Source organism: Phoca vitulina, unplaced genomic scaffold (assembly GCF_004348235.1).
Source record: "Phoca vitulina isolate PV1807 unplaced genomic scaffold, GSC_HSeal_1.0 scaffold17, whole genome shotgun sequence".
NCBI classification, from domain to species: domain Eukaryota; kingdom Metazoa; phylum Chordata; class Mammalia; order Carnivora; family Phocidae; genus Phoca; species Phoca vitulina.
In genome coordinates this window covers 13,385,341-13,406,333 of record NW_022589720.1, presented here as the reverse complement: position 1 = coordinate 13,406,333, position 20,993 = coordinate 13,385,341, and the positions used below count along the sequence as shown (strand labels likewise).

At 45.5% G+C, this 20,993-nt stretch overlaps 1 protein-coding gene across 1 annotated transcript in view; it reads left to right on the top strand.

Annotated features, from left to right (window-relative positions):
* The window catches only part of MYO10 (myosin X), a 210,349-nt gene that overhangs the window by 41,786 nt on the left and 147,570 nt on the right, over window positions 1-20,993 (top strand). Inside the window, exon 2 of the mRNA XM_032415456.1 lies at window positions 2,235-2,333. Within this exon, the coding sequence (XP_032271347.1) occupies window positions 2,235-2,333 (99 nt within the window). The remainder of the gene's footprint in view (window positions 1-2,234; window positions 2,334-20,993) is intronic.

The window sequence follows — 20,993 nt, the reverse complement described above, 5'->3', positions numbered from 1 at the left end:
TGTGTTGTTATATATATTTTTAAAGATTTTATTTTTATTTATTTGACAGAGAGCGCACGCACAAGCAGGGGGAGTGGCAGGGAGAGGGAGAAGCAGGCTCTCTGCTGAGCAGGGAGCCCGATGCGGGACTCAATCCCAGGACCCTGAGATCATGACCTGAGCCGAAGGCAGTTGCTTAACCAACTGAGCCACCCAGGAGCCCCTGTGTTGTTATATTTTGATTGTGCATTGATTCATTCATTTAACTTATGAATTACTTTAAGGAGACAGTATGATGTGTGGAAAGAGCATGGGGTCGGGAATTGGAGGGATCAGCTGTGTGATGGGAAGCCGACTTGGGCTCTGAGCTTCAGTTTCCTCCTGGAGGCGGGATTCCTAGCTTACTGAGGGTTAGTCTTAAATCCAGTGTCCTTGAGGCTCTTAGCACATGACTGTGACTCATCATGGGCACTCCATTACTGGAAGTTAGCTGCTATTTTTGCTATTGATAAACATAATTTAAAGTAGCATTAACGTGCGGGTGCTCAGGTGGCTCAGTCGGTTAAGCGTCCGACTCTTGATTTCAGCTTGGGTCATGATCTCAGGGTTGTGAGATGGAGCCCTGCCCTGGGCTATGTGCTGGGTGTGGAGGCTGCTTAAGATTCTCTCTCTCCCTCTCCCTTTGCCCCTCTCCCTGCAATGCTCTCTCTAAAAAAAAAAAAAAAAACTTTTATAAAAAAATAAAGTAGCATAAAGTGATGAGTTTACTTCTATATTATTTATCCCCTGCCAACTCTGTGTTAAGAGACTAGTAGTAGCCCCTTAAACGGCAAGTTGAATATTCTATAACCAATACATTTTAAATATTTCACTTAACTTTTGAAATCAAAACAAATTAAGTAGACCAATAAAATGAGGTTGAAAGTTCTAGAAAAAGTTGTTCCACATAAGTGCCATTTCAAGTGATAACTTAGGTATAGTATTTCCACATGAACACACTGCATTGTAAGGATGTGCTTGTTTAGTGTCATTTTTCTTGGGATCGATGAAATTGAGCAAATTAGTAATAACTTGATGAGAAATTTTAGTGTTACGTTCCGTCATGCTGGCATACATCATACAGATAATTCTTTATAATTTGACCAGTAACACCCAGTGATTTCTTCAAACTTTTATCACTTGGGTCACTGTTTTTCATGTTGTGAAATCAGAGAAAGAGGAAGTTCATCGTTGAAAAGGTAAATACTATGCTTGTTTCATTTGTCCAGTGGGGACATAAAAAATGGAAATAAGGGGTGCCTGGGTGGCTCAGCTGGTTAAGCGACTGCCTTCGGCTCAGGTCATGATCCTGGAGTCCCGGGATCGAGTCCCACATCGGGCTCCCTGCTCAGCAGGGAGTCTGCTTCTCCCTCTGACCCTCCTCCCTCTCGTGCTCTCTCTCATTCTCTCTCTCGCAAATAAATAAAAAAAAATAAAATAAAATAAATGGAAATAAAATCAATGCCAAAAAATAGGCCCCAGGTGAAAACAATAGGATCTGGAAGTTTCTGTCTTGGGCTGCAGTTCTGAACACTGGAGTGCGTTGGGTGGTTTGGTGGAATCCTAGCAAGCTTCACACTGGTGGATTGGGTTCTGATCTTTCCTAAAACTTGAGTCCCTCTCTTGGAGAGTTGATTTGACGCATGGACTTGGTACCAGTAGGAAGTCAGCAGACTGTTCGAATGCTGTCCAGGTGGGCAAGCGCTTGGGGCTTGGAGCTGGGAAGAGGGGAGCCAGCAGATCCCAAAGAGTTTTCAGTACCATGGGTGGAGCAGGGTAGCGACCCGGTTAAACTTGTTTCTGGAACCCAACGGCCTGGGGTCAAGTTCTTTCTTTCTTGTGATGCTGGGCAAGTTGCTCTGTCTTGAGACCTTCAGGTGTCCATCTGTAGGGTGGTAACAGTGCCTGTCTCGGGCCTTTGTGAGTGAGATGAGATCATCCACATAAACCACTTGCATTTCAGCGACACAGGGCCTACTATTTCCTCGCCCCCTCTTCCGTGCTCTCTGGTGGGACGCTCAGTCGCGCTTGTCTCTGGTGAAGCCTGTGCCTGATGCTTTCTGCAGAGTCGTTCTTGTCTGAGAAGAACATTGGCTTTTTAAAAAGCTGTTGTTTTTTTCTTAAAGGACTGTAGTAGTCAGTGATTTTGAGAGTGGTGATTTGCCACGGAACGCAACCCAAACTCCCTAGTTAAACCCTCTTTGTTTTGTTTACAGGGGACACGGGTCTGGCTGAGAGAAAATGGCCAGCATTTTCCAAGTACTGTCAATTCCTGTGCAGAGGGCGTCGTGGTCTTCCGGACAGACTATGGTCAGGTGAGCACATGTCTGCAGCTTCCCGACATCCGTGTTCTGCTTCTGGAAGTTGTCCTCCAGGAGCGCATGTGGGCTCGCCTCCCTCCCAACCGCCCCCCCCCACCCCGCCATACCCAGACGTTTTTTCCTAAGTGGGGAAAACCAAATCTCGAAAAGAATGTGGAACATACACCTCAAGTGTGTGAGAGATGCAATAAAAGTCTCCAAATGGAACGTACAAAGTGTTCCAAGCAGGACAGGACAGAAGAGCACTCCACTTGGCTGGTTCCTCGGAATCTCGTCAAAGAAACAGACGTATAGGGTGCAAGCAATTTGAGAAACACTTCAGAATTATTGATATTTGCATATTGGTTTCCTTCCCACTTTCCCTTAAAATTCTTCCATTTCCTAGAGTGTTGGAAAAATGGGTCTGCCGGTGGGAATGTAGGTAGTGGTGGTTCCTTGTAAGAACAAGGTGGGCTACACCACCTCACCTGAGCTTCCTTATCCACCTTGTTGGTCAAATGAAGAGGTTCCTTCTGCAGGGGGCATCATCCACTGCTTCTGGCTCCCTGTTCTTTAGTGTAACCTAAAAGCTGTATCAGTGAAAACAGATACATGAATCCAGAAACTAGCTCACTGGTTATAATTGGGCAATTGTAAAAGAAGGCTGGTGTCTCCATTTTATTAAGGAAACTAATTTTAATGTCACAAATGGATCCCTTTTTCAGAGGCACTTGGCAAAATTTAAGACCTACAGAGAGAAGGATGTCCTTTGCCAGTATTTAAAACTCACAGTTTCTGGGGGCGCCTGGGTGGCTCAGTCGTTAAGCGTCTGCCTTCGACGCAGGTCATGATCTCAGGGTTCTGGGATCGAGCCCCGCATCGGGCTCCCTGCTCATCAGGAAGCCTGCTTCTCCCTCTCCCACTCCCCCTGCTTGTGTTCCCTCTCTCACTGTGTCTTTCTCTATCAAATAAATAAATAAAATCTTAAAAAAAAATAAAATAAAATAAAACTCACAGTTTCTGAATCTGGCTTGCAAGTTTTGTTGAGAACAAAACCTTCCGGGTCAGTGTCCAGTAGTTTAAGGCAGGTGGGCTAGGTGGTTATCAACCTCTTAGCAGAGAGAGTCCACAAGGTGGTACCTTTCTCGTTTCTTGGCTTAATAAACAGGATGTTACTGGGCTGTCTTGCAATTCCTCGGTTTCTTTGTCATCTGAGAGTCTTGAGTAGTTGATGAGCGTTTGTCTGGTGGTGAAGACCTAGCTGGGTTTGGTCGATGGCGGTTGCAGGGGATGGGGAATGGGGCAGATAGATCACAAGTCTGATGGTCATTGCCAGTGTGGACGCTGGAACTGCTGCCCAGCCTGGTTTCCTTCTCATCAGATTCTCGGGTTGTGCAGTATGATCTGTAAACTAAGAACAGGCCTAGTGACTTTTGTCAGGCTTAAGTGTGTACATTCCCGTGCAGGGTTCATCAGCATTTGTCTGTCTTGCCATTATCCTGCCCGTCCTCCTTTCCCACTTGACCCAGATGAGAATTCACTCCCTTTTAGGTTCTGTACATACTTTTCAAGGTGATGTAAAAAAAGGAAAACCGTATTTCAACAGTGTACCTGACCTGATGTAAGTCTGTTCCTGAAAGTGTTGTAAAATAGATTGTTAGTGGAATTTTCTTTTTTTTATTGACTTGTTTTTTTTTTTAATCCCAAAGATAATCCTTTTTTCTTTTTATCTTTTCCCCCCCCTTTAAAAAAAAATTGTGGTAAAAACATATAACGTTAAGTGTAACCATTTTTAAGTGTATACTTAAATAGCGTTAAGTATCTTCATATTGTCCAAGAGAGCTCTAAAACTTTTTCATCTTGCAATACTGAGACTCTGTACCCACCCAGCAATTCCCCAGCTCTCCTCCCACCAGTTCTTGGTAACCACCTTTCTACCCTCTGTCTCTGATTTTGATTACTTTAGAAACCTCGTGTGAGAGGAAGGATCACACCCAGTATTAGTCTTTTTTTTTTTTGTGGTTGGCGTATTTTGCTTGACATGGTGTCCGTGAGGTTCTAAGATGCTTTCTGTTCCCATCTAACTACACCGTGCTCGCCAGAGACTAACATGGCAACTCCAGCCCTTTAGGGCTGCTGTCGATGACACAAGGTCTGAACTGTGTGCCTCGTGAAGTCATTTTCAGTCCCAGCTAATGAACAGCTCAGTGAGCGGAGGTGAGTGGGGTGGTCAGGCCAGTAGATGTGCTCACTGCTGACAGTGGGCTTCGAAACAACTAAAGCAGAATAACATGCACTTAAACGTGAAAGCAACTCTCAACTTTGACTTCTCATCTTCTGTCGGTCATCAAACACGTGGTCTTATGTTGTCCACTCTGTCATTCCCAAGAATAATGAGCTCGGAGATGTGTGTAGGAATTACAGGGTTTAAGCAAGAAGAGTGAGACAAGATGGGAAGAATTGGATTCAGACTTGGATCAAGAATCTAGCATCTTTCCTTCCTGACCTCTTCCTCTCCTCACATCACAAGCTCACTGTGGAACCTGCCCGTGTATTCACCGAGGATTAGGAGACGTTCATGGACAGGTTCTGGTCCCCAGGACAGAACAGCAACTCTGGAACTGGGCAGGGACAGATTCTTGAAGGAATCAGGGTCCAAGATACAGAACATGGCCTTGTCCTCGTCAAGCCTGTCTATGGTAACTTTTCAAGATACTGGCTACTTTTAACTCCATTTATTAAAGGGTGTGAAGAAATCAGTGTGGGGGGAGGCAGGGGGAGGTAGGATGAAGAGTTACTGTTTTTTGTTTTTTTTTTTAAAAGATTTTATTTATTTATTAGAGAGAATGAGAGAGAGCACATGAGATGGGGGGAGGGTCAGAAGGAGAAGCAGACTCCCTGCTGAGCAGGAAGCCCGATGCGGGACTCGATCCTGAGACTCCAGGATCATGACCTGAGCCGAAGGCAGTCGCTTAACCAACTGAGCCACCCAGGCGCCCAGAGTTACTGTTTAATGGGTACAGAGTTTCAGTTTGGGAACATTTCTGAAGGTGGACGTGGGGATGGTTGTAGGACAATGTCCATGTGCTTTAATGCCCCTGAACTGAACACTTAAATGGTCAAAGTGGTACATTTTTTTGTTCTTTTGTACATCTTACCACATTAAAAAAAAATTCAGTGTTTGAGGTCCAGTGATAACTGGGAAAAGCTGTCCAATGGGTATTTTTCTGCATTTTTAAAAACCATTCTGGGGGCGCCTGGGTGGCTTAGCCGTTAAGCGACTGCCTTCGGCTCAGGTCGTGATCCCAGGGTCCTGGGATGGAGCCCCACATCAGGCTCCCTACTCCGCGGGAAGCCTGCTTCTCCCTCTCCCTCTGCCTACTTGTGCTCTCTCTCTGTCAAATAAGTAAATAAAATTAAAAAAAAAAAACAAAAACAAAAAAACCATTCTGGTGACATTTTTGTTGGGAAAAATGTGACCTCAGAGAAACAAAAGCTTATGAAACTATTAGTCTGCCCTAACTCTGATGTTATGTGAATCACCGGGGGTCCTGTTCAGCTGCAGATTCTGACTGGCAGGTCTGGGGTGGGGCCTGAGAGTCTGCATTTTTCACAAGCTCCCCGCTGATGTTGATGCTGCTGGTTCATGAACCACGTTTGAGTAGCAAGGGTGCAGAGGGTGTTCCTGAGAACTGCCGTGGGGTCGTGCCGTGGCCTACGGTGAGAGCTGGAAGAACTCTTAAACCCGCTGTGTGGACCATCGGTCCCAGGGTTGTAGAGGAAGCAGAGAGAAAAGGAGGAGGGCTTTAGGTGAAGCTAGAACACTTTTCTTTGGCCTTCCAAAGCTCTTCCGTTCTCCTTGCTCTGCCCTTCCTTCCTACAACCATTTCACCCCGAGCGTGGCCGGGGTGGTGCTGATGGCAGCAAAATGATTCTCCAGTGGATCAAAAAACCATTTTGAAGTCCTGTTTAGTGTTGGAAGCCAAGCAGAGCCATGTGTCACTAAAATCCTAAAATGGGACCTCAGGGACCCTGGGTAGGTAGGAGATAATAATGTGTTTTTTGTGAGAGCACTGAAGGGTACATTCACTGATTTCATTTAGTCTCTGATAATTTTGCACATGCACTCAGCTGTTTTTTGATTTTTGGATTTTTTGGGGGGGTTTTTCTGGCCAGGGAGATGGTTTCACTGTTAACTTAAAATTCCATTCCACACTAAAAGTTAAACTACTATAGGTTGGTCCAGGGAATAGAGAGGACCAAAACATTCCCGTTTGATTTATAATGTATGCTCTACTCACCGTGGAGTATTTGCAGATGGAAGAAGAAATATGCAGGAGACGTGCTAGCATACTTCGTTGAAAACTATGCATAGTTGTGGCCCGTGGAGGACACAGCGCCTGGGCAGGTCAGCACTTGCCCTGAAAGTTCGTTCTAGGCATATGTTGTGTTACTGCGCTTTGCTTTACTGAGCTTTGCAGAGATTGCCTTTTGTTTTTCGCTTTTTTGCAGATTAAAGGTTTGTGACAGCCCTGCTTGAGCAAGACTGTTGGTGACACATTTTCCAACAGCATTTGCTCACTGTGTGTCTCTGTGTCACATTTTGGTAATTCTTGCCACATTTTAGACTTTTTCATTATTGTATTTGTTATGGTGATCTGTTATCAGTAATTATGACTCATTGAAAGCTCAGATGATGGCTAGCATTCTTTTTTAAAGATTTTATTTATTCATTTGAGACAGAGATACAGAGAGAGAGGGAGAAGCAGACTCCCCGCTGAGCAGGGAGCCCGACGTGGGGCTCGATTCCAGGACCCTGAGATCATGACCTGAGCCGAAGGCAGACACTTATGTGCGTTGTTTTTTAGGTATTGTTGCACACCTAATGGTTGATAGTATAGTGTAAACATAACTTATATGCACTGGGAAACCAAAAGATTCATTTGAATCACTTGATTGTGAGGTTCTGGAACCGAACCTGCAATTTTTTCGGAGGTATGCCTGTCCGTGCCTTCTTGGGCGTTAAGCTGCGGACAGAGTTTTAGAAGAGCACCACGACTTTGGAGAGTGTAGGTATGGCTAGAAGATCAACTCTTTCGGAAGTGTAAGATGGAAGACAGCCTTGAACATTGGTCTTTTCTGGAACACTTGCGAGGTGCATGGGCCATCACGATAGCACCCATTAGGAACATTGTAAATTGAGTAATAAGTTCTAAATTAGATTTTTCACTTTGAGAGTGAGCTATTCTCTTTTCTGAGAAGAGCCTCATTTGATTGCTTTGAAACAGCTTACAGTGATATCAATTTACCTAATTGTGTTTTAAGGGGTAGTTATTCAACTTACCCCAGTAAACTTAATCAAGGCAATTACTCTAGGCAGTGATTCTGTGGGATTTTTTGTTTGCATTGTCTCTCTATGGGGTCTTCAGAAATATTTTCCTGGCTGGGGATTTAATCACCCCAGTCTACAAGTAAATGCCCTCCCCCTCGCCCTTCTCTCTTTATTGGCTTGCAACGAGTATGATTAGATTTGGGTTTAAAAGTTATTGTTCTCATTTGATTAATTCACGAAAAGGCCATTAGATTGCCTGGCACTCCCAAGTCCGCCCCACCCGGCGGAAAAGTCAGACTTTCTCTGGCTAGGCAGGAGACACACTTAGATGCTGACGATCACACCTCCCATTTACAGCCGTCCGTAACCTTTTTGGTTTGACCTTCTAGTGTTGACTTGTTGGAATTAATAGTGTGGGCCCAATTTTGTGAAACTTGATAACGGATTAGTAGGGATTTTTTTGTTGTTGTTGCATTTCTTGGTCATTTTCTCACACTCTCTATCCTGCCCAGCTGTTTTTCTTTGCTGTTTTCCCTTCACTCTGCCCCCACGGGTGCCTTTTTGTGTCCCTTGCAAGGAACATGCAGTACGTGACGTTCGTGGACCATGTGCATCCACTCCTGGGTCCTGGGGAAATCTCCCCCAAGCCTGCTGAGCGCTGGAGAAGGAACAGTGGGGCAGCCCAGCACCTCTCCTGCTTCACAGCACCATGCAGCGCCCTGGCCCCACACCTCGTCAGGAGGTAGACAGCTAGAACTCTGTGATTGCACTTCCGGGGCCAACAGATTGGATCTGACTGTTAACGCAAAGGGGTGGATCTGAGATATTTTAACTGAATTAAAAGTTTCATCTGAAAAGAAGCTGACAGCCCAGCTGGCCCCCGAGAGCTTGGGAATGCCCTGGATTTCAGCATTCCATGCTTCACACGCAAAGCCAGCTGTGGGCTGAGGCAGCTGCCTGTGGAGACAGGTCTTACCGCCAGTCCTTTCTGTGTGCTTGGCGGTTGGTGTGGCCGCCCGGGGTGGGGGGGTGGGTTGGCCCAGGGCCCCTCGGCGCCACTCACATGAGTGGTAGAGGAAGGGGGAGACCAGCAGGGAGACACTTAAATGTAGGAAGATGGGGACAGCATTCATGATGCAGAGGTGGCGTCCCCAGGGTGCTGTGAGTCTCAGCCAAGCTGTGGGACAACAGGACAGATGCTTTCTAGACAGCTGGCCTACACATAATTCCAATTCTATATTGTTGTTGTTTAAAGTATCTTCTGTCACCTTCTCAATTTTTTTATTTTTTGTGAAGATTAACTTTCTCATTAATGCACCCATTTTGGGGAAATCTTATTTTGTTTTCAAAAGGAAGGAAACATGGATTAGTTATATTTTTGCCCCTTGTAGCCTCACAAGACTCAAGTGTCCCCTGCATTGCAATGGCTGCTTCCAACCAAATTAACCTGTGGGTCCGGTTGAACCATATGAAATTGCCATCTCACTAGGCTGAGAGGGTTGAATATTGGCAGTTACAAGTGGTTCCACCCAAGAGCGTGTTCATGACCCTCTATTTTAGCTTTGTGTCCTAGCTTTATTGATTATGACTTCAAGATAGAATAAGAGATCGAGTTTTCCAGATGGCTGACAGTAAAGTTTATCAAAATGGGAGTGTTCTCCAGTCCAGTCGAGAGGCACAGCAGATCCCTAAAACAATATACAGCCTCGTCTTTTGGAGTCCCACCGCCATCTTTATCTGTTGCTCTTGTGTGTGTGTGTTTGTCAACAGCTGTGACAGGCTGTGACATTTGTATTCCTTTTGGGGTTTCCATTTTCTCCAGGTGTCTAAATAATTTGCTATGATGGGTTGCTGCTGCGAATATCCAAATTTGAGTTGAAAGAAAAAAATGAATGTATATACATTTTTTCTTTTTTGAATTGGAGTTTGGGTTTCCTCTGTTGTCGAGTGTGTGTGTGTGTGTGTTTATTGTGGTAAATATACATAACATAAAATTGACTTTTAACTTTTTAAGTGTGTAATTTAGTGGCGTTAGTTACATTAGCAATGTGTGAAAGCATCACCGTTTCTAAAACTTTTTCATCACCCCAAAACAGAAACTCTGTATCCATTAAGCACTACCTACCTATATAATTTATTTTTATTTTTTTTTTTTAATTTTTATTTATTTGACCTGGAGGGGGGAGGTGGAGCGAGAGAGAGAGAGAAAACGCAAGTGCACGAGCAGGGAGAGCGGCAGGAAGAGGAACAAGCAGACTCCCCGCAGAGCAGGGAGCCCGATGCGGGACTCGATCCCAGGACCCCGGGATCATGATCTGAGCTGAAGGCAGACGTTTAACCGACTGAGCCACCCAGGCGCCCCCCCAATGTAATTTCTTTTTAAACTATTCTCTTCTTGGGTTCCTTTTCTTATGCTGCTTTTAAAAATAAGAGCACAGTAGAAATTCTGGTTTGTGTAACCTTTCTTAAGGAATAGACGATGTCAAGAAATAATGCCTGTAGGCCTCGAATCCAGGCTCCTAGGAGGAAGAATCTAACACTGACCACTCCTGAGCATTGGCAATGGCCAAGTGACGTGCCTGTGAGGTGGATGGTGCTGCCCCATCCTTTCCCTTCTCAAAGGGGATAGCTGTCTAAAAGTAAGGGGAAAGAGGGGGCACACTAGTGACAAGTGACAGATAATTGTGAAAAATCAGACGTATTGGCTTCTTTTGTTGAAACTTCAGTATGGGTCCATCTGTTCTTCTTGGAAGTCGCTTTAATCAAAACAGTGCAGCTGTATTAAAAAGACAGCATTGAGCTGGGAAATTCTTAAATTCTTTGTGCTTTTCCCACATTTTGCTGTTTTATCCTGGAAATACCCGTGTCTGAGATGGATATTAAACACCAGTCCATGGAGTTTCTTAGAAGTCTACACTCTAGAGACCGAACACCACTGGGACTTTCAGTCTTGCTTTGAAGACCAAGTAAAATGCGGTGTGTCCAGAGTACTTGGTTTTGAGTGAGAAAATGTTCTTATGCTCTGAAAGCCACGTGAGTCTTACTATCTAGACCTCTTCCAAGAATTTGGTTTGGCATCTTGTGGCTCAAAGATGGAAAGTCAAATGTTTCCATTAATTTTCACTCTGGGACTACAGAAAAAAAAAAACAGTAAGTCTGCTTGTTTATTAGTGCACCTAGCTCCAGCAAGAAAACGTGTGTCTTTGCAAATCTGCATAGCTCTGTGTATTGTAAATTTTACCCACTATTGTAAATTTTAGCATTTTGAAATCTAAGATTGTTATCCCATATATTTCAACATCTATGTTGAAATGGGAAGCAATTTACAGTAACAAACACTGCAGGACATGTTGGTGTTCTGAGGAATGTGGGCTGTGTCAAGTGTTGCAGACCTTTGCTTGCTAAGAGTGTATACCATTTCTATGTTGTTACCTGCCATATTCCCAGCACCAGTGAAAAATCCATTGGTAAGACTTAAGAGAACTGGGTCTCTGGGGCCTGCCTCCTTGTACCTTTATCTAATCCAGCCTAAGTGGATTTAGAATCCAGCTTATTTCAGACTCTTTGAGACCACGGCTTTTTCCCTAGCCCTTTGGACTAACCGCTGGGCCCCACCCCTGCCCCGCCCCACCACTGGATAGGTACACAGGTGGCTAGGGAATTGGATGCTATTAGCAGTATTTATTGGCCCCCGTGGGGCTCTAGCTGAGCACGCATTCTCTCTTTCTGTAAATGCTTTTGCAGGAGAATGCATATAGCCTCTGCCATGGGCCCTGACCTTCTTTGGCTTTCTGTCCTCCTTCCGGGGGCCAAATTGTTCGCTTTTGTGTTTTCTCCTTTGTGGATCTCTCTCAACTTTGGCCTCTTCATTCCTCTGGACTGAGCCTCTCCTTCCCAACCTTTAGGCTTGGTCTGTTTATTTGTATCCACGCCTGCCTCTGATCTGCCAGTCTCTCTCCTCTTTAGTTGACTTCGGGGTTCCGGGCTCTGCTTCTCGGTGGCACACTCGTGCCACTGTGAACCTGCAGTGTATCCAGACCTTTCCGGCAGCGCTCATGGGCAGGCGGGAAGAAAAGGGTTGAGGTTTGGTGCCATCAATCCCATCGTTACTTTCAATTTTGTGGTTAGCTTAGCAAATTAAATTGCTCATATTTGAAGGTAAGCAGGATACTATCTTGCCTTCTTGGTGCCCATGAATACTGAACACAGCTAATTAATCCTGTGTGCTAAGCTCAGACCAGGTTGCAATTTATGACCGGGAGAGGTAAATAGAAAACATTAAATCAAGACTAGATCCTTCTTGGGACGCCTGGGTGGCTCAGTTAGGCGCCTGCCTTCGGCTCAAGTCATGATCCCAGGGTCCTGGGATCAAGTCCTGCATCGGGCTCCTTGCTCAGTGGGGAGCCTACTTCTCCCTCTGCCTGCCACTCCCCCTGCTTGTGCTCGAGCTCTCTTTCTCTCTCTCTGACAAATAAATAAAATCTTAAAAAAAAAAATAGGTTCTTCTTTATTTTGCAGGCTTGAATACTATTTATTATAAGTATCATTTTATGAAAAATGTATGTGAAGATCTTACTTGGAAAGAAAACAACTTACAAATTATTTACAGGAATTAGACATGGCACCATGTACTGTAATTTCAGTAGAAAAAGCAGAGGCAATTTGTTAAATCAAGCTGGTTGTGACTGAGTTGCATTCCATTCCAAAAATTCATTTATAGGCCTGTTATCTGGAACCAGTTTTCCCAAAGACTCCATGATACACGCGGGGAGCTGATTGTCCCATCCGTGTACAAAGAGCCGGTACCCACAGGATGCCATGCCTTGGGGGGCTGCAGAAGCCCTCTGCTGGCGGATCCCAATTTTAAACTTGTTTGCAGAGTTCCAACCCAGGATGCTGCCATGGTGGGATTAGGGAATCACATTCTTCCCATGATCACCTCCCTGGCGAGTGGTGGGGAAAGGAGGCACCCCATTTCTAAGCCAGGTCCTCCTCATCAGGGTTGGCATGTGGGATGGGTAACGGGGAGGAGGAGGAGGTCTGCCTGGTAGACCTCTCTCTGCCAGGCGCTACGCTGGTGCACTCCAGCTCTCTGTCCCTTGTAACCCTCACAACTACCCTAGAAGGCCTCTTTAGCCATATCGTAGTGCTGTGGAAGCCGAGCTTGGGTGGGATAACATGTCCACAAGCCCCCACTTGGTCAGTGAGGACTGGTGGAGCAGGGGCTTGGGGCCAGAGTGGACCATCTTCCCACTTCTATTCTTGAGGAGGAATGCGAAGTAGGACAGGGGAGTCTTGGGATGGGGGTGTTCCCACCTGTCCCTCCTCATCCTGGCTGTTTGCTGTGCTCGCTCCTCTCTGTGGGCCCCCCGGGATTGAGTGCACTTGGTATCTGTCTGATCACGACGTCTGTGCTTTCTCTTGAAGTCACTCTCCAAGATCGGCCGGTTCTCCTGCGGTCTCCCCCACTTCCTCCTCCTTTGTGGTGGCTTTTATTTTATTTTATTGCTCTAGGGAAATAGAAGGGTTAGAAAAAAAAAATCATGTTTTTTAAATGTGATGTTTCATTGTCTTGTGTTCACAATCTTGCTTTCATGATGCTCCTTCTGATCAGTACTTCTCAACCCTGGCTGCATACTCTGATTCACGGGGAAGCCTTGCCAAGAGCCTTGGCCCTGCCCCCCAAACAGTGACATCAGAATCTCAGCTGGGACTTGGGCTCCTCACAGAGCATGGGGCCTGCTTAAGATTCTCTCTTTCCTCCTTCCTCTGCCCCTCTCCCGTGGGCTCTCTCTGTCTGTCTCTTTCTCTGTCTCTGTCTCTCTCTCAAAAATAAATAAAAATTAAAAAAACACAACATTTGCATCCTGGACTTAGAAAGTGCTGTTTGTAACCTGTGATTGCTAGGCCTTGATTTTTCCCACACAGCTTTTTTTCTGAACTTTTCTTCGGTGGTTCTCTGAAATGTCTCTTCTGCCCACATTATATTTGCTTACAACTCCTTCTATTTGTCTGTCTTACTCTCCCTCTACGGAGTCCCTGCCTTGATCTTTCCATAACTCTTCTCTCGTCCCACCCACTCACGTTGGACACTCAATTAGAGTGGGTGTTTGGGGTTTAAATGTCCCAAACCCTCGTGCGGTGTTTCTCCATGTGTGGTTCTCTGACGAGCTGCTTCGTAATCATTGTTAAGGATGCGGGTTCCTTGGCCCCACCCCGGACCTGCTGAGTCCTCTTCTGTGAAGATGGCCCTAGAGTCTGTGCTTTAACAAGGTTTCCCCCTGATTCTGTGGGCCTCTGACTCGGTGGGTGTATCAATCTGAGATAAACTTGGAGAGTCCTCCTCCTTGCTCTTCTGAGCTGGTCTCATTTGCCGTTTGCTTCCAGCTGGACTGCCCCCTGTCCTGTGGGGTTGGGGGCTCCGGGGAGGAGCTGCCCCTTCTGATGGCATGAACCTCAGGCAGGGTTCTTTCATTTTCCCCTTCTCCCTCACGCACAATCCCACCCCCTTTCGCTTCTGTGTCTGGAACAGAACTCAGTGTTTGGGGTCCTCTCCTTCCGGCTGAAGATACTTGAAGGCTCTTATTTGTCGGTGGGGAAATCCCAGTGGTAAAGCAGCTTCCTGAAATCCCATAATCAAGTGCACAGAGACCATCAGGGATGGTCTTTGAATTCAACTCAACTGAGTTACATTTGTTTCTGAGGAAAACCGTACCAGTTTCTCTTTCAAGAGAGGGAGGGCAAGGCCCTGGAGTTCAGAGCAAGGCCCTGGGTGGGGATGGGTGAAGGTGTCTCCCCTGGAAGGAGATTGTTTCCCCCATTTCTCCAGCGATGCGCCTGCCCTCATGCCTGGAAAGACCCCCTACCCCCCTCCGGGCTGGATGAGAGGCCTAGAAAAGAAGGGGTGGGTAGATCCCAAGCAGCTGCCCCACATAGAGGAAAGGGGGCTTTTCCCAGTGGAGACCTCTTCTAGTAACTTCCATGTAAGGAATATCTGTTCCTTAAAACAGCAGTGAAAGTGTGAGCCGTCCAGCTTTTATTTCAAGCTGATTGCATTTGCCCTTTTAAAGGTAAGAAAGCAGACCGAATGGGCACTTCTGAGGAATTTTGCCCGGGAGGGGGACACCCACAGACTTTCTCAGGTAGTGGAAACGTTCGGTGTGTTCTGTGCGGTTCACCAAGCCGTATAATTTTCCTGTAGGCGAAGTAAACTTGAGTTCTTAAAAATAACCTCTCGCCTGTTGGAAGGCAGCTTGTTCGTCTGGCAGGTACGCGTGTCTCCCACACTCTGCTCACCTCAGAGCTGATGGACCCGCAGCCTCACGTGAGGCGGCGGCAAACCGGGCGCGCTGCCTGGGTTTGTACGGCCTGCGAGCTAAGAGGGGTTTTTGCGTTCCTTGATGTTTGGAAACATCAGAAGGAGATTTTATGATGCATGAAAAATGACCTGAAATTCAAATTTAGAGAAGTTGTGCTGGAAGTTAAGCAGCCGTGCCCGTTCACGGACTTCTCATCAAAGATTGCCTTCCAACTCCTGCGGCGCAAGAGAGGAGCCGAGAAGCCTCACGTCTTTACCCCCTGGCCCTTCACAGAAGTTCGCTGACCCCCATCTAAAGGATCATTTTCCCCAATTGCTTCCGATGTGATATTTAGTGCTGAGCGGCCTTCTGGTGGTTCCCAGTGCTGGCTACACACACCAGACACACTGGAGGGGCTGTTCCCTGAGATTCCTGCCCCCCCCGCCCCCCCCAGCCCAGCCCAGTGGTACAGTCTCTCTGGGAGTGGGCCCAGGAATGTGGATTTTCAGCCAGCCAGCGGAGGCCTTGCTGTGAACCCCGGGATCGATGAGTGGTTAAGCCCCCTCATTTTGTTGTCCTGGCGAGGTGGAAATGCCCTGCCTGAGATGATTAAGGTCATCAGGGACAAGACCCCTATTTCCTGCTGCCTGTAGGCATGTGGCTCTCAGAATTGAAGAGCCTCAGAACATCAGACTCCGCCCGTCCCCACTGAGGGCTTGTTGAACCACCGGATCCTGGGCCCCCACCCAGGGTTTCTGGTTCGGCAAATCGCAAGTGCAGCCTGAGAATCGGCATTGCTGATGCCGCTGCTAGTCTGGGAACCGCACTTTGAGAACTGGTTTGTAGGGCTCATTGTGCTGTGTCTATGGATTGTTGTTTTTTTTTAAATCCATGTTCTAAATAAAAGCATCTAATACACAGTCTTCTCCCCAAAGTTCTTTAAAAACACAGATGGTCACTCACACAGTCCAAGTACACTTTTTTGACTGCTACACCATAAAGGGATCGTGCTTGAGAGGTGTCTTGTCTAAAAACAAGACGTAGTCTGGCGATCTTAGTTTAAAATACTAACACCTGTCAGTGGTTTAGTCTGTAACCGGCCAGGGGTGTGGGGGGGCGTGGTTGGTTGATGGGGAGCCACTCCCAACCACAGCAAAAAAGCAAAAATAAGAAAGCCTGTGTGTTGTGTGTTAATTATATCCCAACACATTTCCAAGGAAGGTCCACTCTTAGTATTGCAAAAAATAAATGAGTTGATTGGGCTTAGACACAACTTTCAGAAGTTACCCTGCAAATTTTGACACCTGATGCCTATTTTGAAGAACAGTTAAATGAACTCACCACTGACGTGCTAGGTAAATGCACAGCGCTCCTTTTCTAAGTGAGGTGCCAGAGAAGGAAGGAGAGTGATTCTGTATTTAGAAGCTGTAGTTGGAACCCCCAAGCTTTTGAGAGTCAGCTCTGATTTAATAGGCTATCTTATCCCATTGTTCATGCCGCCCTGGCAGAGAGAACACTGGGCCAGGGCCAGGAAGGGGACCAGGACTAGGATAAGGCAAGCCTGGTGTGTAGGGTGCAAAATGTAAGGAAGCACCCAGCCAGGGTCATGCTGCATTTGCACCCCCCCCCCCAGCTATAAATTGTGTGTCCTGACCACCTGCCTCTCCCTAGTCCTGGCCCTGAACAGAATCTAGGGGCGTAAGCAAGACTCCCTAGGACAAGAAGCCATCTGTAGACTCAAAGTCCCCTCTTCCCTTTGCTTTGCAGGAATGACTCATTGAAACAACTTCTGTTAACGGTCCTACTTTGATATTTTTCAATATCAATTTCAGTGTCAATTTCAGGTTATTGACAATAACTTTGTCAATACATTTTAGGGAACTTGTTTAAGATTAAATTACTTCCGTGCACGCCGCAGTGTGTAATATGATGGTGTGGAATATTCACATGAGTTTTTGAGGGGAAAAATGTCCCCAAAGGATTTCCTCATGAAGACTTTATAGCAGGCTTGTGCAATCCCCTATAAAACTACAACATTACATTTGTAAATTCAGCACATGGACTATATTAGATGTTCCAAGTGCAGTGGCTTCATTTCAGAGGTTGAAGTTGGTTTTTAATATAGCTCTTGTCTGAGTGTTCCAAATAGTTCTCGTAACAGTTTTTAAATAATTTAATGGTATTTTTAAGTCTTCCACGAAGGGTAACTGAGTAGCCAGCCCTGGAGAATTCAAGTATCTTTGTCTTCTGGAATGACCTTCTGTTCTGAAATGTATCCACCTTCCTGCTATGTCAGAGTTCACGGTGGGTTGCTCCAAAGCATCTGCTTTCCTTCTTGCAAAGGCAGCTAATGACAGATGTTTACGGGGTGATGCTGAGAAACCTCCACTCCCCTGACAATGGCTGGAACATATGCTATCCCCAGTTTCAGGAAGCTTTTGTAACAAAGGACTCCAAAAGAGATCAGGCCACTGGGGAATGTTAACCAGCATGCCTTTGTAAAGGGCAAATCCTGTCCGATTAACCTGATTTCCTTCCCTGAGCAGTGATAAACCAGGGAGATTAAAAAGGCAGATTTTTCAACTTTCATATTTATTTCTTTTTCCTGATTTAAAAAATGTTCATAATTAAAAACTGAAGGTTGTTTATTTTAAAAATTTATTCTTTTCCCCCCTCTTCATCAAAAGGACTTGCCTTAGCAAACAGTACATGGGCCCTGGAAACATTCACTGGAGGCAGCACAAGTGAGCGTTTGTCCGCAACAGTATGAAGATGTAAATAGCATAGAGGAAAATAATTCCTGCCTTTGGAGGAGAGCCCTACTCAGAAGTATCCATTATTGGCTCGTTGCTGTCCTTGATGGAGATTTCAAAATGGTTTGCAGATGTTACTTTTAGCTGAAAGAGCCAAAGAGACCACAGGCACCTTTTAGCACCTAGGATAAGATAGGCTTAGTTCATCACTTTCGTATGTTTGAGCTGCGGTCTGAAATGAACAGGCGTGCTTTTGCTTTTAGCAGCGGTATTACGGTATGAGTCACACATCCCGAACAATCCACCTGTGTAGAGTGTACAATTCAGTGGCTTTTAGGATATTCACAGAGTTGTGCAGCCATCACCGCAGTCCATTTTGGAACATTTTGGTTACCCCAAAATATACCCCTTAGCCGTCTCCCCCCCCTCAAAAAAACATTCCCACCCCAGGCCCCAACCCTAGGCAGCTCTGTTCTCTGTTGCTATGGATCTGCCTATTCTGGACATCCTGTGTGTGTGGAATCGTGTCATCTTCTGTGCCCGACTTCTTCCACTTCTTAGCATGATGTTTTCATGGTGCGTTCATGTGGTCCCATGTACCAGCACCCCATTCCTTTTTATTGCTGAGAAATATTCCATTGTATGGTATGCCACGTTTTACTTAAAAGGAATAGTCTCTTAAAGCTAAGTCGAAGAGAAAAATACAAAAGAGAAAGGACGGCTAGCCATTTAAAGCCACTTTTTATATGGTTTATAATGAGTCACACATTTAATATTTCCAAAAGTAAGGATGATATTTTGATGTATAAGCTTGAAATCAGAATAAGAGCAGTGACCTAATTCTTAGATGCATTTAAAAAAAAAAGTTTAGACTTTCTATTAGATTCTATTTCTAGTTATGGTCTCCTATCTGAAAATGGTTACTTTTTTTTTTTTTTTTTTCCCAAAGTTCTGGGAGGACTGCAAGATCATTAAGGCTTAGAGAAAGGGGTTCTAGAGAAGCCGCCCAGGAAGTGGGTTAAATAGCATGGAGGAGGCTAGTAGGTTAATTGAAGCAGATGGGATACTTACATAGATAGTGCAGACTAGCTGTTCTCTCCCACTGGGAAGAAAGGACAACAGCCCAGATGGGAGAGCTGGTAGCACAGGGAGGGACATCCTGACCTCAAGGACAGCTCGGAATGACAGCAGAGGGGCTGACTGACTTCGCCTTTGAGAATAAATAGCTGGCCTCTCATCTGCCTGAAGAAGGAGTAATGCTATAGATTTTAGAGCTGAGGATCGCCAGGCATCATTTTACTCCTGTCTCTTCTAAGCAGGTGACAGATTGTCATGAATATTTCCTTGTACAGGTGAGACTGTTGTCATCCTGACCCAAGGCACAGATGAGAATCAGTGCAGAAGGCCTTGACATTTGACAAGGTTGGAGAAGTGGAACAGTTTTTAAAAAGAGAAGCTGTAACTTGAAGACGTGACCTATGATACTGAATTTTTTGTGTGCAGCGGAATTTTGAGATTCTCTAAGTGGTGTCTCGAACCATCCCCACTTCATTTTGGAAGTCCTGCTCCCCTTACTGGTCCCCCCGGGTACAGTGTACTGCGGTTCTTAGCTACTCTCTAGGGCTGCCTGGCAAAGGTTCTTTTGAGGAATTCTTGGAAGAGATGCCAAAGAGGTTCACATGGGGCATTTTACTGCAAGCATTTATTGGGTAATTTGGGGGAGGAGAGGACTGAGGGGATCATGTAGTTTTGCCGGGTCATTTTGTATGGGTGTGGACTTGGCCCCGGATGCTTTGATCAAAGTCATCTGGGAGCGAAAACAGAAGGGGGCCTCATCTGGTTCTCCTGCTAGAGGGTCCCCAGGGCCAGCTAGGACGGGCCTGGAGACCAACCCAAATGAACCGAAAGAGGTGAGGGGCTCCTGGCCGCGAGTCACAAAACCTGTTAAGAGACCCGATTAATGTCCGAAAGCCAGAGGCAAAACAGTAAGTTAATTTTGGGCACCTGCTGCCCAATAAACCCTTGTGAATGAATGCACTGAGGATAAAACTGAAATAAGACCCAATGAAGGAGTTAATTTACATGTGCCAGGAGAGGAAAGTGGTTTCTTTACCTTCAGGACTGAGCCAGTGTCTGTAATCATTCACAGCATGTGTGTGACCTAGAATCTCTGCTTTTTGTTACTTGGTGACTTTTTTTAACCCAGGCTTTTTTAATGGGGTTGGTTATTTAAGACTTTGTTCTTAAAGGGCTTGTTCATTGCATCAGTGTGTATGTCTCTGTCCCTCCATCCATCCTAGCCAACGATAAGCAAATCTTTTCTGATTTCGTCAAATAAATGAACCAGTAATATCATCTATTTGTATATTGATACTTCTGGTTTTTTTCCTACATTTGCATTATTTGGTGGGATCTTCCCAGTGCACCCAGTTCAGCAAATAAAAGAGAAATCGCAAACATGATTTTGCAAATCTGAAGAGTCTCAAAAGGTCCCTACCTCCCATCGTCCCTGACATGGAAAGTGCTGCGTGAGCCTGGCATTTATTTATAGGATTCTCTGTGGTTTGTATTTTCATTGGATTGATCTCATTTTGATCCTATAACAAACCTGTGACCCACGTTTCCGTTTTTTCAAAAAGTCATTTATAAAGATCTGCCCGTTAACCACTTCTCTGTTGCAGAGACAGAAGTGATTTTGGGGGTCTGTCAGTACCTGGGACCTGACTTCCCAGTGTAAAGCAAAGCCAGGTAGCTGGGGGTGAGATTCTGGGTTTTCTTAAAAGTGTGAAACCATGCGGGGGGAAAAAAGAGGTCCCAGAAACTAACGGTTACTTTTTCATTCTCTCCTTGCAAGACTTCAAATTCAGAAATGTAAAGTCTACCCCAAGGTAGAAATAAAGTTTTCATGCCATCTACTGGTTTAGTTAAAAGCCATTTACATGGCAGGAAAAACCCCGGATGAAGTATTCACTCACCGACCCCCTCAGTTTTTTAGAGCTCATTTTAAGGTATCAGAATTACGATTGGGTTGTGTTTCCCTGTACCTGGCTTTTGCCTCATCTCTTTCCCTTGCCAATGTCTGTTAACCATTTTTATGCTCTTTAACTGAGAATTTTATTTTGCTTTCTAATTTTTTTTTTTTTTTTTTAAGAGTTTAAGTAATCTCTGCATCCAACGCGGGGCTTGAACTCACGACCCCGACATCAAGAGTCGCCTGCCCTGATGACTGAGCCAGCCAGGCGCCCCTCTAAAATTCTTTAAAAAAAAAAAAAGCAGCTGGGAGTTGGAGTGT